This window comes from Dreissena polymorpha, chromosome 2 (assembly GCF_020536995.1).
Source record: "Dreissena polymorpha isolate Duluth1 chromosome 2, UMN_Dpol_1.0, whole genome shotgun sequence".
Lineage (NCBI taxonomy): Eukaryota > Metazoa > Mollusca > Bivalvia > Myida > Dreissenidae > Dreissena > Dreissena polymorpha.
In genome coordinates this window covers 123,591,185-123,607,805 of record NC_068356.1, presented here as the reverse complement: position 1 = coordinate 123,607,805, position 16,621 = coordinate 123,591,185, and the positions used below count along the sequence as shown (strand labels likewise).

General features: G+C 37.9%; 1 protein-coding gene across 1 annotated transcript in view; it reads right to left on the bottom strand.

Moving 5' to 3' along the window:
- The window catches only part of LOC127870048 (uncharacterized), a 99,476-nt gene that overhangs the window by 35,437 nt on the left and 47,418 nt on the right, over positions 1-16,621 (bottom strand). Inside the window, exons 37-40 of the mRNA XM_052412708.1 lie at positions 16,242-16,390; positions 13,001-13,213; positions 9,993-10,241; positions 671-756 (exon numbers count right to left, since the gene is read on the bottom strand). Of these exons, the coding sequence (XP_052268668.1) occupies positions 671-756; positions 9,993-10,241; positions 13,001-13,213; positions 16,242-16,390 (697 nt within the window). The remainder of the gene's footprint in view (positions 1-670; positions 757-9,992; positions 10,242-13,000; positions 13,214-16,241; positions 16,391-16,621) is intronic.

Here is a 16,621-nt window from a genome sequence, read left to right as displayed (position 1 = left end):
ATTTCTTCAACAGGGTTTTTTCCCCACTTTTTGGGAAGATAGCCCATGGCTTTGGAATTGGGAATTTTCATGAAATTGGGAAAATAAATTCATTAGCCTTTTTTCCACAAGAAAAGTCCACTGATCAGGGAAATACTAAATTTGATATAAATCTTTATAATCATTCAAATTAAAAGAACAAAATGATATAAAACGTGATTAGTAATTGAAGTTAAAATGGAGATAAAATACGCATAAGACTTCTTTCTAAAAAACAAAAAAAAAACAAAAAATTTTATTGGGAATTTTTTGCCACTTTTTGGGAAAAAAGTATACTTTTTGGGATTGGGAACAAAGCCGAATTTCGGCTATAAAATCGGGCCTAAAAAAACCCTGTTCAATAAAGGAGTTGACAATTTATTTCACTTGTCACATTGAAGTATACAAAATCTGTTTCAGAATGTTTGTGAGTGAGTGAACCTTTTGCCAGACTATAGTCAAATATTACACAAACATAAGAATAAATTATTGATCTTAAAATAAAGCAGATTTAACAAAAGAAACTTATAAACTAAAAGTTATTTGAATATTATGACAGAGATTTTTTTTAAAATGCGTCATTCATTATTAAAATGGTTGCCATCAAAATAAAAAACATCTTCAATTACTGGTATGTTAAATGTATACTTACATTTGTAAGATCATTTAAGCGTTCACTTTCAGCTAAAGGTGATGTAGATGGGGCTAATACATTATATCTCCTAGTCCAAAAGTCATCTGTAAATAGAACAAAATAACACATATGAAATGGCAGCCATTCAAGATTCAACTTTATGAAACAACACAGAATGGTATGCGAGTTATTAACCTTTTATTTTACACAACAAAACTTGTGTACAGATATTAAGCAAAGAATAATACCACTGTTATTTTACTCCTTATTGCAATATTAACCTTTTTTACATGTTTAATGTCTCTCAAACATGTTTATAAATTTCTCCAGACTTTTGAAAACAACATAAATTTTGATGTTATAAATCAAAAGTATAACAGTCAATGAAATATCCAGTAAGACCAAAACAAAGTTTTTTCTATTAAGTGACAATTATCACATACAAGAAACAAGAGCACCGCCTTGCGGGTGCAGACCTCTCATCCTTTTTCTTTTTAAAGGTGAAAAAGGGAGGGGTGAAGTGGAGAGGGGTGTGGTCACTTATTACATTATCTTCCAAAAATGGGGGGGGGATTTTAGGGTGGGATGGTTGGATGGTATTTCAAAAATAAAATAATAAAAATAAATATTTGTGGTTAAAATAAAATAATAAAAATAAATATTTGTGTTTTTTTAACCATGTTTGAAAAAAACAAGAGATGTGTTTCTGACCTGTCAGAAACACAAAGCCACCAATTGCGCCGCTTTGAAAAAAATAATGTTTTTTTACCTTTGACCTTGAAGTATGACCTTGACCTTGAACTTCCACCACTCAAAATGTGCAGCTTTATGAGAACGACGCTTGAAATATAATTTTTTTACCTTTGACCTTGAAGGATGACCTTGACCTTGAACTTCAACCACTCAAAACGTGCAGATTCATGATAACGCCGCTTTGAATTTATTCATTTTTTTACCTTTGACCTTGAAGGATGACCTTGACCTTGAAGGATGACCTTGACCTTCCACCACTCAAAATGTGCAGCTTCATGATAACACCGCTTTAATTAATTTTTTTTTACCTTTGACCTTGACGAATGACCTTGACCTTGAACTTCCACCACTCAAAATGTGCAGCTTCATGAGAACGTTGCTTTGAAATTATTATTTTTTTACATTTGACCTTGAAGGATGACCTTGACCTTTAAGGATGACCTTGACCGTGAACTTCCACCACTCAAAATGTGCAGCTTCATGAGATACACATCCATGCCAAATATCAAGTTGCTATCTTCAATATTAAAAAAGTTATGGCCAATGTTAATGTTTTCTACCAGACGCCATATATTTGACATTTGACCTTGAAGGATGACCTTGACCTTCACCTTTCGCCAATAAAAATGTTCAGCTCCATGAGATACACATGCATGCCAAATATAAAGTTGCTATCTTCAATATTGAAAAAGTTAAGCCCAATGTTAAAGTTTTCGGACAGACAAAAACCATAAATTTGGCATTTGACCTTGATGGATGACCTTGACCTATCACCACTCAAAATGTGCAGCTCCATGAGATACACATGCATGCCAAATATCAAGTTGCTATCTTCAAAAGTGAAAAAGTTATGGCAAATGTCAAAGTATTTTTCGGACGGACGGACAGACTGACTGACATACTGACGGGCAGTTCAACTGCTATATGCCACCCTACCGGGAGCATAAAAAAATACTTTTGGGTGAGGGGGGTATAGTGTGAGGATGTGGTGGTCATTTATTAGATGATCTTTAATTTAAAAAAAAAAGAATGGGGGGATTTAGGGGAGATTCGGAGGGGGGGGGGGCGTATCCGAGGGGGGGGGATGGTTTGGGTGGAGTCTATTGTGGTATGTCAGATAAGAGTTGTTTTGTCAAAGTATCAATTGAATCTAATCATAAATAAATCAGTTATGGCAATTTTAGCAAAATTCAATAATTTGACCTTCAGAGTCAAGGTCATTCAAACGTCAAGGTAAAATTCAACTTGCCAGGTACAGTACCCTCATGATAGCATGAAAGTATTTGAAGTTTAAAAGCAATAGCCTTGATACTTTAGAAGTAAAGTGGATCTAAACACAAAATGTAACCATATATTCAAAGTTACTTAGTCAAAAAAGGGCCATAATTCCGTAAAAAAAATAATTCTTAAGTAAAATTCATTTTAATTATTAAATACTTACCTGTTATCTCTAGCTTACCCCTTTCCAAGGGAGTTATTTCATCCGGAAAATATTCAAGCGCTGGGAATCGTCCACCTCTATAAGAATCCAAATTAGGTTAAACATAGTACAATGCAACCTAACAGGAAATCAAGAACCACAACTCATCTTTCCTTTACGCAAACATAAAAAGGCGATGAGCGGGGTGGGTGGTGGGACTTACCGATAACAGGTAAGTATTTAATAATTAAAATGAATTTTACTTAAGAAAATTTGTTTTAATATCATAAATACGTTACCTGTTATCTCTAGCTGATTTTGCAGCTGCGGCGGGAAGGTTCGCATATTTTTTCCCATCACAGCAAAACCCATATAGAGGGTTTAAAGCCAGAGATAGTAGATTCAAGTCCTCTTATAATCTTTGTTAGTACAGTATAGTACTTAATTCTCGGATGGCACCAGTGTACTTACCCCATAGAAGAAACTACAGTTTGAGCCACTACAAGAGGACCCAACTTATACAAATTGTCTTGTTGGCACTCAAGAGAACGAAGATAAAAAGAGGAGAAGGTGGTCGGAATTCTCCAGAAAGCAGCTTGAAGCACTTCAGATAGTGGGGTCTGATTAATATAAGCCCACGAAGCCGAAAAAGCTCTTAATTCATGCGGTCTTATCTTACACAGGGATAAATCCCTCGATGAAAGAGAAGAATAAGCTTTCCTTATAGTCGAGGCTATCCAACGAGAAATAGAAGCCGCAGACACATCGCCCCCCCCCTTTTAATGGAATGAAAAGTCTCTTGCGAGAACCTCGAATAGACTTTACCTTTTTAAGGTAGAACTTCAAAGCCCTGACCGGGCAAAGGAGTCTATCATCATCTTCATGTCCACAAGTTCTAGATAGACTTGGAACTTTGAAGGGTTTGGAAGCCATAGAGGGAAGTTGATTTTTAGCAAGGAATCCTGACTGACACAACAATGTAACAGAACCATCAGAAGAGTCAAAACGAAGATGACTATTCTCGATAGAAAGAGCATGAATTTCACTTCTCCGTTTGGCTGAAGCCATAGTAAGAAGGAAAACGGTCTTCCATGTTAGGAATTGTAATGAAGCCTGATCAAGAGGTTCATAGGGAGCCTTAATAAGGGAACCAAGCACACAAGCTAAATCCCATTTAGGAGCAAGTGTACGAGGTACAGGACGACTAAGTTCCATAGCTCGAACAAGTTCTGAAATAGCTGGATCAGCACAGACTTGTAAAGACTAAGTGAAAGCCAATGTATGCAAAATCATAGATCTGTATCCTTTGATGGAACTAAGAGAAAGTTTCTTAGCATCAAAAAGATAAATGAGAAAATCCGCTATTCGTCTAGCAGAGGGATTGAGGGGATTAATTTTCCCTCGAAAACACCAATTGGAGAAGAGTTTCCAACGAGCATCATAGACTGCTCTGGTGGATTTTCTCCTTGCTGAAGCAACGAGGGTTGAAGCCCTGACAGAAAAACATTTCTTCTGCAAAGATTGCATGATAACGGCCAGACGTGTAAGTGGAACATTTTTGGGTCCGCATGTAGTCTGCCGCTTTGAGACAGAAGATCTGACCTGTGAGGAAGATTCCTGGGATAATCGTACAGGAGACTGAGAAGATCGTTGAACCAAGATCTTCTGGGCCACCAAGGGGCAATCAGGAGTATCCTGTAAGAGCTCACCCTGATTTTCCCCAATATTTGGGGAATTAGAATGGGTGGGGGATAGGTGTAAGCGTCCAGTTGGTCCCATGCGAACGAAAGCGCGTCGATTGCCCACGCTGCTGGATCGTAAACTGGACTCACATACAGAGGAAGTCTGTGATTGTGTCTGGTTGCAAATAGATCGAACAGGGGATAACCGAACTTGAAAAAGATCTGGTTGGTCACTTCTTGATGAAGTGTCCACTCCGATGGAAGTAACTGGTGTTTGTGAGACAAACCATCCGCCAGGGCGTTGAGGCGACCTGGTATATATTTTGCCAGCAGATGAATGTTGAGTGTTTTGCAAAGAACAAGTAATTTTCTGGTTTCCAGATACAGGGATTGAGAATGTGTTCCCCCCTGTGCCTGGATGTAAGCCACCACAGATGTGTTGTCTGTTGACACCATCACACAAGAGTCTCGAAGATGTGATTGGAAATGAGATACAGCTAGAAATACTGCTCGCATTTCTAGATTGTTGATATGAAGGTGAGATTCCTGATGAGACCACAACCCTGAAATTATCAGACTGAGAAGTTCCAGGTGAGCACCCCACCCTTCCTTGCTCGCATCCGTTATTAGATATAATGACGGTTGCAGGGGAAGAAGGGGTACTCCTGCAAACAGAGTCTCCTCGTCTAGCAACCACTGAAGATGAGACCTTAAGGAGGGAAGGATTGGAATCTGTGTTAATAGATTGCCTGGAGACCATTTCCAACAAGCTGAGAGATAGTGCTGCAGAGGACGTAGGAAGAGACGTCCCAACTGCAAAAAGTCTGCTACTGAGCTCAGCATACCGTTGAGAGAGAGGAATTCTTGAGCTGTTATATGAGATTGGGACAAAACCCAGTTGACCTTCATCAGAAGGTCTGATATACGTTGACTCTGACCCTATTGATGTGGGTCAAGAAATTCATTCCCACAAACGTAAAGTCCTGTGAAGGAATGAGGTCTGATTTGTCTGCATTGAGAAGGAGCCCTAACGAGATGAGCTCCTTCCAAGAGAATTCTAGGTTGTACAGAAGCAATTGACGATCGAGCTGGTGTAAGAGCCAGTCGTCGAAATACTGAAGAAGAATAATCCTGTGAACTCTGAGGTGTGATCCGACTGCCGACATTAGTTTGGTAAAAACTCGTGGGGCTGTCGCCAACCCGAAAGTCATAGACCGGAACTGGTAGACTTGGCCTTGAAAGGCGAATCGCAAGTACTTTCGGTAGTTGGGATGTATAGGAACATGGAAGTAAGCATCTTCCAGATCCAAAGACACCCCCCAGTGCAGGGGTTTGATGGATTCCCGTATGAAAGAAGGAGTCTCCATTTTGAAAGTTGGTTTGAGGAGATACATGTTGAACACTTTTAAATCTATTACTGGTCTCCAGGAACCATTTTTCTTTTGAACAAGAAAAAGACGACTGTAAAATCCTGGAGATTAAGGATCTTGAACCCTTTCTACCACATGTTTTTCCAAGAGCCCGAGAATGGACTCTGGAATATGTGGATGCCGAGATACCAGCTCTATAGGGACGCAAGAAAGTGGAGGCCTTTTTTCGAATTAAAAAGTCAGGCCTTTTGTCAAAAGAGAATGAACCCATGCGTCTGAAGTAACTTGAAGCCATCAATTTGAGAACTGGAAAAGTCTAGCTCCGGCATCGGAGGTTGTGGCGGTAGAAAGGGAAGGGACCTAGGGCTGATAAGCAGGAGGTGCGCCCCTGCCGGTAGAAGGTTTGAAATTCCTCTGTCCCGGCTTGGGTTTGCCCTTTTTCCCAGAATCTTTATTAGAAGACTTGTGTGACAAAGAAGGTCTGTAATAGGAAGACTGCCTATTAGGACCTGACCGTGGATTAAAAGAAGGCTTTTTAGAGAAAAGGTTATTTCTCTTAGCTGTCTTGAATGCTGGAACTGCTGGTGGCCTAGAAGCAGGATGCTTAAAGACCCCTTGGCGTTGTCCAGAGTTGTTTCTAGCTAAAGAAGCATGAAGTTGGTCATCCTTGTCAGCTGTGATTGCTTCTTGTATCCTTCCACCAAAATCAAAAACCCTGATGTGAGAGGAGCTGTTCTGAGCGAGTTCATACCAGGTTCCAACAGAAAATCTTTAGGTAAAGAAGTAAGGATAAGATCTCTACGAATCCTTAGCATCTCGGACATTGAAGAAGCAGAAGTGTGAGATAAGGCCAGTGTGGTCCGTGAGAGATGAATTAACAAATCACGGAGTTCCTCCGGAACAGATTCCGACCAATCACACACCATTTGTAAAATTGTCGCTAGCATGAAGTCAATTTGGTTAGTCAAACCTAATGATCTACGTTCCCTCATTTCCCAAGTTTCCAACATTGAAAACGGAACAGAAACTTAATTGGAACCACTTGGCATTACAAGAGATAGCTTGCTTATGTCCGGATCTGGAACCGGAAGTTTTGAAAAATCCAACCCAGATGTTGCATGTGGTACAGGAGGTTTGTAACTTTTACTACCTTCCTGGTGTTTTGGATCAGCTAGTTCCTTAGGAATTTTCCATGTTTCTCCTCGTTTTGGAATAGTCTTATTAGCTGATTCCAATGATTGAAGAACAGATAGAACAGTAGAACCAATGGGAAGGGGTGGGTCAGGACGAGCCGTCGACTTAATAACCCTGTTGGGATCAAATGTACGAAAAAGTTGTTCTGTCACAGAAATCGTCGCATTTGAAGACAGTTCAGCAGGTCTTGGACAGTAATCTTCACCAAGAGTACGAAACATCAGTTCATAGATCTGACCAATCGGAGCTAAATATTGATCCGTCTCAACATTAGATTCTGCATCTGAATCAGCCTCACTCTCTACAACACCAGCGGTTTGTATAGAATCAGCAGGAACAGAAGTGAGAATATCTTGTACCGGATTGTAATTGTCTGGTAACAGCGAATGATCATCCCCGACGTCAGTAAACTGATAATGTAAACCGGAAGAAGCAAAATTATCAGCATTGACCGGTACAAAATGTCCCGCCGAATTCTGTATCCATAGTGTATCAGGATTCGACAGGGTAGCTGTAATGGGTACACGACTAGATACTGTAGATGATACCCGTGGTGTTGACACTGACGCCGTAGTAGTGAGATGAGCTCCTGAAGATGCAATACGTGTGGCAGTCAACGTTGGAACCGACACATTTGGCATGGAAACATGCGATTCCATAATGGAACACGATGGTGAACGACTATACGCATGGTAAGTCCGATGCTGTCTACGTGAACATTGCCGACGTCCTCGTTTCCTGCAATGTCGAGATCTGGATCGGCTGCGCTGTCGAGATGTGGATCGGCTGCGATGAGATCGAGATTTTTTGGAATACCATCTCCGTGAGTGACGACGTAATCGCTTATGAGCGCCGCGACGATGATAACTGCTCGACGAAGAAGAGCGTGTCCGATGTCCACTCCTTGATGAAGACGATGTATTCGACGACGAATCGGATGTAGAAGAATACGCCGATGATGAAGACCGAGTTCTTCTTGACCGGCGATTGGTGTTATCGGTGGCAGGCCCAACTGATGACTGTTGACCGGTGACCGGACCGGACCGGTGATCAATGACCGGACCGGACCGGTGACATGACCGGACCGGACCGGTGACATGACCCGTGACCGGACCGGACCGGTGACCGGCCGGTCATATTATGACCGGTTACGTCACCGGACAAAGACCGTAGAATGGCGGCTGCCATGTGGTCTGACATTGATCCAGTCGTTCCATGATCAATGTCGCCGGTATGCATGGTGTGAGTCATAAGATCTGATGACGATCGACTGACAACAACACCATCTTGCCCGGTACCCAGTGACTGACAAAACCGCTGGTCATCCTTGACCAGTGGAGTCACCGGGTAATCAACGTCGGATGGAGGTTCGTTGCGTTTGCGGCTGATCGACGTCCTCCGGCGACCTGCTTTTGTCCATACGTCGTAAGCCCACAAATTGCAAACCGCACATTTGTTATTTAATGTGCAACCGGTACATGCCAAGCAAGTATCGTGGGAATCCCACCTTGCTTTGATATGACCACAAGAACCTCTATCCTGTAAGTTCATTCTGAAATATAAGAAACAGAAAGAACCTTCAAAAGACAAATTAATGATAATAAATTCAAATAAAAAGTGAAACCACAAAATGTAAACACAAAGAACGCTGTCCAATTGACCTCAATTACTTATTGGGGAATAGGCACGAATTCCTAGTGGTTCACGTGCTCATGACGTCATGTACATGAGCGACGATGCAAACAAAGAAACCCAGCAAAAGCAGAAATATGACAATTACTGCAACAAAAAGTATAGAAATATAAACCGAATGATACAAATAAAAGATAAATAAACATTATCCTTTTAAACTCCGCCAAAAACACAGTGAAAAGAACACATAAGTCCTGAGCCTAAAAAAGGCGTGCACATGGTTTTATCCGGAAAGGAAAGATGAGTTGTGGTTCTTGATTTCCTGTTAGGTTGCATTGTACTATGTTTAACTTGATTTGTATTCTTATAGAGGTGGACAATTCCCAGCGCTTGAATATTTTCCGGATGAAATAACTCCCTTGGAAAGGGGTAAGCTAGAGATAACAGGTAACGTATTTATGATATTAAAATGACAACCAGAGTTATGCAACTTGTCCTTTACTGTCCCCTTATGATATTTTGCGAGTGTTCCAAGTATGAAAGCAATATCTATGATACTTTAGGGGTAAATTTACTTGTGGACCAAAACACAAAACTTAACCAAATTTTCAACTATAAAGGGCCCATAATTCCATCAAAATGCCAGTCAGAGTTCTATAAATTTGTCTGCACAGTCCCCTTACAATAGTTAGTATGTTTTGCAAGTATGAGAGCAATAGCTTTGAAACTTTAGGAAAAAAGTGGACCTAAACACAAAACTTAACAAATTTTCAATTTTCAAAGAATAAAAAGGGCACATAATTCTGTACAAATGCAAGTCAGAGTTACATTACTTTGCCTGCACAGTCCTTTTATGATAGTTAGTAAGTGTTGCAAGTATGAAAGCAATAGCTTTGATACTTAAGGAATAAAATTGACCTAATCACAAAACTTAACCAAAATTTTCAATTTTCTAAGTATAAAAAGGACACATAATTTTGTCAAAATGCAAGCCAGAGTTATCTAACTTTGCCTGCCCAGTCCCCTCATGATAGTAAGTAAGTGTACCAAGTTTTAATGCAATGAAAAAAGTGGACCTAAACGCAAAACTTAACCGGACGCCAACGCCAACGCCGACACCGACGCCAAGGTGATGACAATAGTTCACTTTTTTTTTTCAAAAAATAGATGAGCTAAATATGTATAATATATCATTAAAATACAAAACTCTAAATGAACTACAATATTTTGAAAAAGGCAAACCTCATGATTTAGTTATATAAGCCAACTAAGTACATAATGTGTCTCACCTGTTTGCTGTGACTCGTGCTTGGTAAAGGTGTTGTAGCCCACCTGTGTTCCAAAGGTAGGCATGTCACTAGGCAACCAAATGTAGCACTGATTGCCAGAAGCTTGATATGTAAACCTATTACAGTTTGAGCTTTTAGATGTGCACTGGCTTCGACATGCATGAACATCAGTAACTGTGACCAGCCTTGAGGAATAACTGTTGATATCAGGTGCATTGTCACGTTCAAGACTGTATTCAACATAGAGGCCTTCAAAAGAACAAAATATAAGCTTTTGACAACTGATGTGAAGATCGTGGATATGTTTTAAGGTTTTAGAACTGTAATACAACATTCATTTTCTGTTTTTCCTTCAAATATTTCCTATAACCATGGTATTCTGCACCTTTATTCAAAGTTAAAGAAACATTTACAACATAAATCAAGGATTCTCAGACAATCCAAGTTGCCAACCCTATATTTTTTTTCCCCATTTTTGTCCTGACCGTTTTACAAAAGCAACTCTTATGTACATAAATATTGATAAAGCAAGACTTTTTCTCCATATATATATAATTAATAAACGAATGAAACATGCATTCAGGATAGAAAAGAATGTGTAACAAGTGGAATAAAGAAAACACAAGCAAATTCGTTGAGTTGATATCCCCAATATGCTTCTGGACACAAAAGTGTTATATTTGACATTCAAAAAAGCATTTTTTCAAGATACAAAGGGCCATAACTCTGTTATTAACAGATGGTGTACAATGACATTTGGCGTGCATCATCCTCTTATCCATATACAGTAGAATTGCAATAACTCGAGCTGGCGATTTCTCGAAAACTGGCAATTACTCGAGCATTATAGAAAGTCCCTCGCATTTTCCTTTAATGTCTATATAAAAAAAAACGCGATAACTTAAACATGCGATTTTCGATAACTCCAGGTCGTGTGCCGGTCCCTGAAAGGCATTTCACACCTAATTAACTGGCAATTATTCGAGGACGCTTTCTCGTCTGGTCGGTGCTAGAAATATTCGAGTTGTGAAAACAGCACAATCAAGCAGACAAACAACGCTCAATTAGGTGTGAAGTTAGTTGCAGTTTGAGAAACACTGCAAATTGTCATCCTTTGAGAAGCAGATTAAAGCTACACAGTTTTAATGATAATTAAATAATTACTAGCAATCGATAATTATCGCGAAACGTCTTGCGCCATCAGTTCCGGGAAGCTAATGGGTTGCGACAATCTTCAATCATTGACTTTGCGCAACACAAGTCTGACTAATGTACATAAAATGCAAAGTGTGTAGTGATTGTTGTTTTCAGTGTGTATTTTTTTTCATTCGCATGTACGTACCTTGTGTGCTTTTTTAAAATAATTATGCTACAAGTACAGTGGATATTGATTAGATTTTTTTGATTATATTTATGTTTTGTGTGTTTGTTGAAATAATTAAATGAATTTACGATCATCTTAATTGTTTTGTTTATTATACTGTAACCTTAAGCGATTTTTACAAAGCCTTTCTTTCTCTAGCACCGTCTTACATGTAAATAAAGCTTTTGTGGTCAGAAGTTAGCATTATCAACCGAGACAGTGAAAACAAATAATACCATGGATTACTCGAAACCTGCGATTACTCGAGCATCGATGTGGGTCCCATGCTTCCTCGAGTTATCGTAGTTTTACTGTATATACTCATACCAAGTTTCAATGAAATCTGCCAAAGCACTTCCAAGATATGGCTCCGGACGGACGGACAGAAAGACTGACTGACGGAAAGACGGACATACCATGCCAAAACAATATCCCTCTGCCTATGGCGGGGGATAATAAGCACACAAATGTTGATATGTCCCCTCAGAAAACGAGGAAAGTACCAATCACTAGTCATACATCATTTTATAAATATTTTTTAAATAATAACACCAGAAGGAATATACAAACTTTGAGAAATAAAATTGTCTATGGTAATACCTAGATCCAAAATATGAAAACAAATTTGTTTCACCACACAATTTAAGGTTACAGCTTCTATTGCCACAGTAGGGTAACTCACCCTTGAGTCGATTTTGCCTTTGAGTCGGACATTTTTATCTTTGTTGTGTGCAAAGATTAGTTTTTATTGACATGGTTTGAGAGTTTGTAAAAGTATTAATAACTTCTAGTGACAGTAAATTTAGAATTTTCAAATATTGATCAGCTTTATACCATCTGCATTTTGGCCAGGTTCATTCCACAGCATTCACCTATGACTTAGAGAATTGTACAGTGTATCCATCCTACTCAAGTTCAAACAGATTACCCTTCCCACCAATAAATACCCCATAACCATGTTGCCGCTGATAATTTGAGATGTTGCATAAAGTTATTTAACATATTGTATTTATGTACAACTATCATAAAATGCTTACACAAATTAATAAAAGAAGTTATATAATTATCTTAACCTTGACATTTAAAACACAATATCTATAATGTTCAAAACAGGGGAAATTTGCCTTAGGAAATACGTAGATTTTTACACTTTTTTCATTTTATGCTTTAAAGCATTAATTTGTAACACTATACTTTTTGGAAAAAACAACTACATTGTATCAGACAGATTTGTTACTAATATTTTTAAGTTGATAAAAGTATTATGAAAATAAAATAGAGTGCAAGGTGACACAATGCAAGTTTACAGTATATGTCAAATCAAGATATGTGTGCGTTGATTGACAGAAGTGAGAAATGAGACTTTGACGTAACAACCTATCTCACTATATATACCTCTGGACTAGCAATCTGATAATTGCTTGTTCCATTCCAGATAAATCACTTGTATGGTGATTGGGTGTACAATTATTTCTAGGTCAATTCTTCCCTCTGATTCAAGTAGGAACATTTTTATCTACAGGAGTTGCAGTATGTGCACTGGTATTGGCTTACCAGAAAAGTTGGATTTAAGCTGACTGCCACAGTGTTACTGAAATACTTTAAAAAATATGTGAAAAGCCATACAAACAAACAAGACACTTACCACCTGTGTACCCTGCATTGCAGGAGCAGAAATGTTTGCCGTAACGATATATATCCACACAAGAGCCCTGGCCACTGCATGTGGTTGACTGGCAAGGGTTGATGTACGCCTCACAAAATACACCAGTGTATGATGACTTACAAACACATTGGAAACCGTTAACTTGATCAACACATGTTCCACCATTGATGCATGGGTTGGAAAGACACTCATCTGTAACAAAAATAAGTACAAAACATTTTGACAAACATATAAATGTTTCAAATTACGCATGTGTTGCAATCAGTTATAGTCTCTGTTGCAGTTCCACTATTTTAAATCTGCATCTACCCATCTAAATAAAAATTAAAACATATATCAATTAAAAGGAAACTATGTTTTTGTTATTTTTTATGAATTATTGACAAGACTAAACACATTTAGAATTAATCAGTGGATTAAATAAATATTGGATAATTAATCAGTGGATTAAATAAATATTTGAGAATTTTTGTGTTAGTGAGCCTCTAAATGTAAATATATGACACAGTGGGAATGTATGCTCTAAATGTAAATATATGACACAGTGGCAATGTATGCTCTTAATGTAAATATTTGACACAGTGGCAATGTATGCTCTAAATGTAAATATATGACACAGTGGCAATGTATGCTCTAAATGTAAATATATGACACAGTGGCAATGTATGCTCTAAATGTAAATATATGACACAGTTGCAATGTATGCTCTAAATGTAAATATATGTCACAGTGGCCATGTATGCTCTAAATGTAAATATATGACACAGTTGCAATGTATGCTCAAAATGTAAATATATGTCACAGTGGCAATGTATGCTCTAAATGTAAATATATGAAACAGTGGCGATGTATGCTCTAAATTTAAATATAAGACACAGTGGGAATATATTCTCTAAATGTAAATATATGTCACAGTGGGAATGCATGCTCTAAATGTAAATATATGTCACAGTGGGAATGCATGCTCTAAATGCAAATATATGACACAGTGGCAATGTATGCTCTAAATGTAAATATATGACACAGTGGCAATGTATGCTCTAAATGTAAATATATGTCACAGTGGGAATGTATGCTCTAATGTAAATATATGACACAGTGGCAATGTATGCTCTAAATGTAAATATATAACACAGTGGTAATATATGCTCTAAATATAAATATATGACACAGTGGCAATGTATGCTCTAAATGTAAATATATGACACAGTGGCAATGTATGCTCTAAATGTAAATATATGACACAGTGGCAATGTATGCTCTAAATGTAAATATATGTCACAGTGGCAATGTATGCTCTAAATGTAAATATATGTCACAGTGGCAATGTATGCTCTAAATGTAAATATATGTCACAGTCGGAATGTATGAATCATGCGAAGCAAACAAAACTGTGAGGCCCCGCATTGTGTCCAAGATAAATTTGAGTCATCATATAGACTAAGGAGTGCAAACACCTTTATTGTTCTTTAACCTTTCTTTGTGTTTAAATTTTAAAACAGAAAACTGCAAATTAAACACTTAATTGCATATTGAACATTTAATTAATATAACTTAAATTTACTGAATTTTCTATTCATATCCTATTGTTCAAAAAGCGTGCTTCATTCCCCTTTGCAAGGCATCTGTTTCAAACCTCTACAAATAAAATATAAATATAAGAAATACTTAGAAGAATTTAAATACACTGCAATACGGTTCAAACATCAAAATAAAGCTAAGGATTGAGTTGGAGTCAAAAACAGTCATTATTAAGTTATAAATGGCTTAAAACGCTTCTAGATCTACGATTGCATAATCATGTCCCTTAAAAAACACAGAACTCAGTGGGTTTTTTTCACCATTTTGGGAATGGGACCGGGTCCCTTTGGATTGGGAAAATTTGCGGCATTTTGAATAAAATTGGGAAAAAGTATTATTGTGGTTTTGCTAAAAAATGCTTCATCATTGAGAATACAAGTGTTATCAATATTATATTTAGTAAGGTTGAACTTATATGGATGGGAGATGAACAAAATATTGAGATCTAATTTTTTTTTTTTTATTTACTTTTTTTGGGGGGGGCCAAACCTTCCATTTGGAATGTTTAGCTCCAATTTGGGAAAAAATATATACTTTTTTAAATTGGGAATGGGGCGGATTACCGGACCCAACTTTGAATGAAAAAAAGCACTGAGAGCATTACTCTGTATAAACAAATAGTGTTTTTGTTTTTTCTGAACAATAAGAAAGTCACGTTGAAGAACAAACTACATGTATGTGAAACAAATTATGTTCCCGAGCAGTTTGAACGGTTTTTATTAGGTTGACGGATTTAGGCACTTTCAGAATTATAAAAAAAATAATTTAGACCATCAATACTGCATCATCATTTTCTAATATAAACAAGATGCGTTTGTGAAACACAATGTCCCCCTATATGACGTTTGACCTTGGAGAATGACCTTGACCTTGTGAAGGATGACCTTGACCTTGACCTTTCACCACTCAAAATGTGCAGCTCCATGAGATACACATGCATGCCAAATATCAAGTTGCTATCTTCAAAATTGCAAAAGTATTCATAAAATAAGCGATTTGGGCCACATATATTTGACCTCTGACCTTGAAGGATGACCTTGACCTTGACCTTTCACCACTCAAAATGTGCAGCTCCATGAGATACACATGCATGCCAAATATCAAGTTGCTATCTTCAATATTGCAAAAGTATTCATAAAATGAGCGATTTTGGCCACATATATTTGACCTCTGACCTTGAAGGATGACCTTGACCTTGACCTTTCACCACTCAAAATGTGCAGCTTCATGAGATACACTTGCATGCCAAATATGAAGTTGCTATCTTCAATATAGCAAAAGTTATAGCAAAATGTTAAAGTTGGGCCAAACAGACCAACAGACCAACAGACAGACAGGGCAAAAACAATATGTCCCCCACTACTATAGTGGGGGACATAAAAAAACAATATGTCCCCCACTATAAGGAAAAACTGCCACAGCCCCTGGCAGCCATGTTTTCAACCAACCGGAACAATTTTCAAACTCGTAAAAAGTCAAAGATATCATTGGGACACATGTTCAAACCAAGTTTCATGAAGATTGGACAATAAATAAGGCCTCTAGAGTGTAAACAAGGCAAATAATGACGAAGGATGACATACAAAAGGCGATCACAGGTGAGCTAAAAAACTCAAAATAATATAATACTGCTTCTCACTTATGTCCTGGGCACATGATTCTCCACCATATCCCGGCCTGCAAATGCACCTTCTGCGAAGATTCTGTCCATTGCTTGAGTCCATACATGTTATTGTTTCAGCTGAACTACATGGATTGGTGACACAGATGTTTGCAGTTTGATTGCACCTGGAAGAACAATGAAATGAAAAAACAAACTCATAATTTATTATGTTGTTATCACTAATTAAAATCTGTTAAGATTATGGGCAAATACACAAAAATGCTCTCTAGAATGGGAAAGCAGACCAAAACAAGAGGGCCATGGGCCCTACGACGCTCACCTGAGACCCAAAGGAACAAAACTATTCTGGGAAGGTGGAGTTCAAAATAATAAAAGTACTTCATACAGACGGGCGT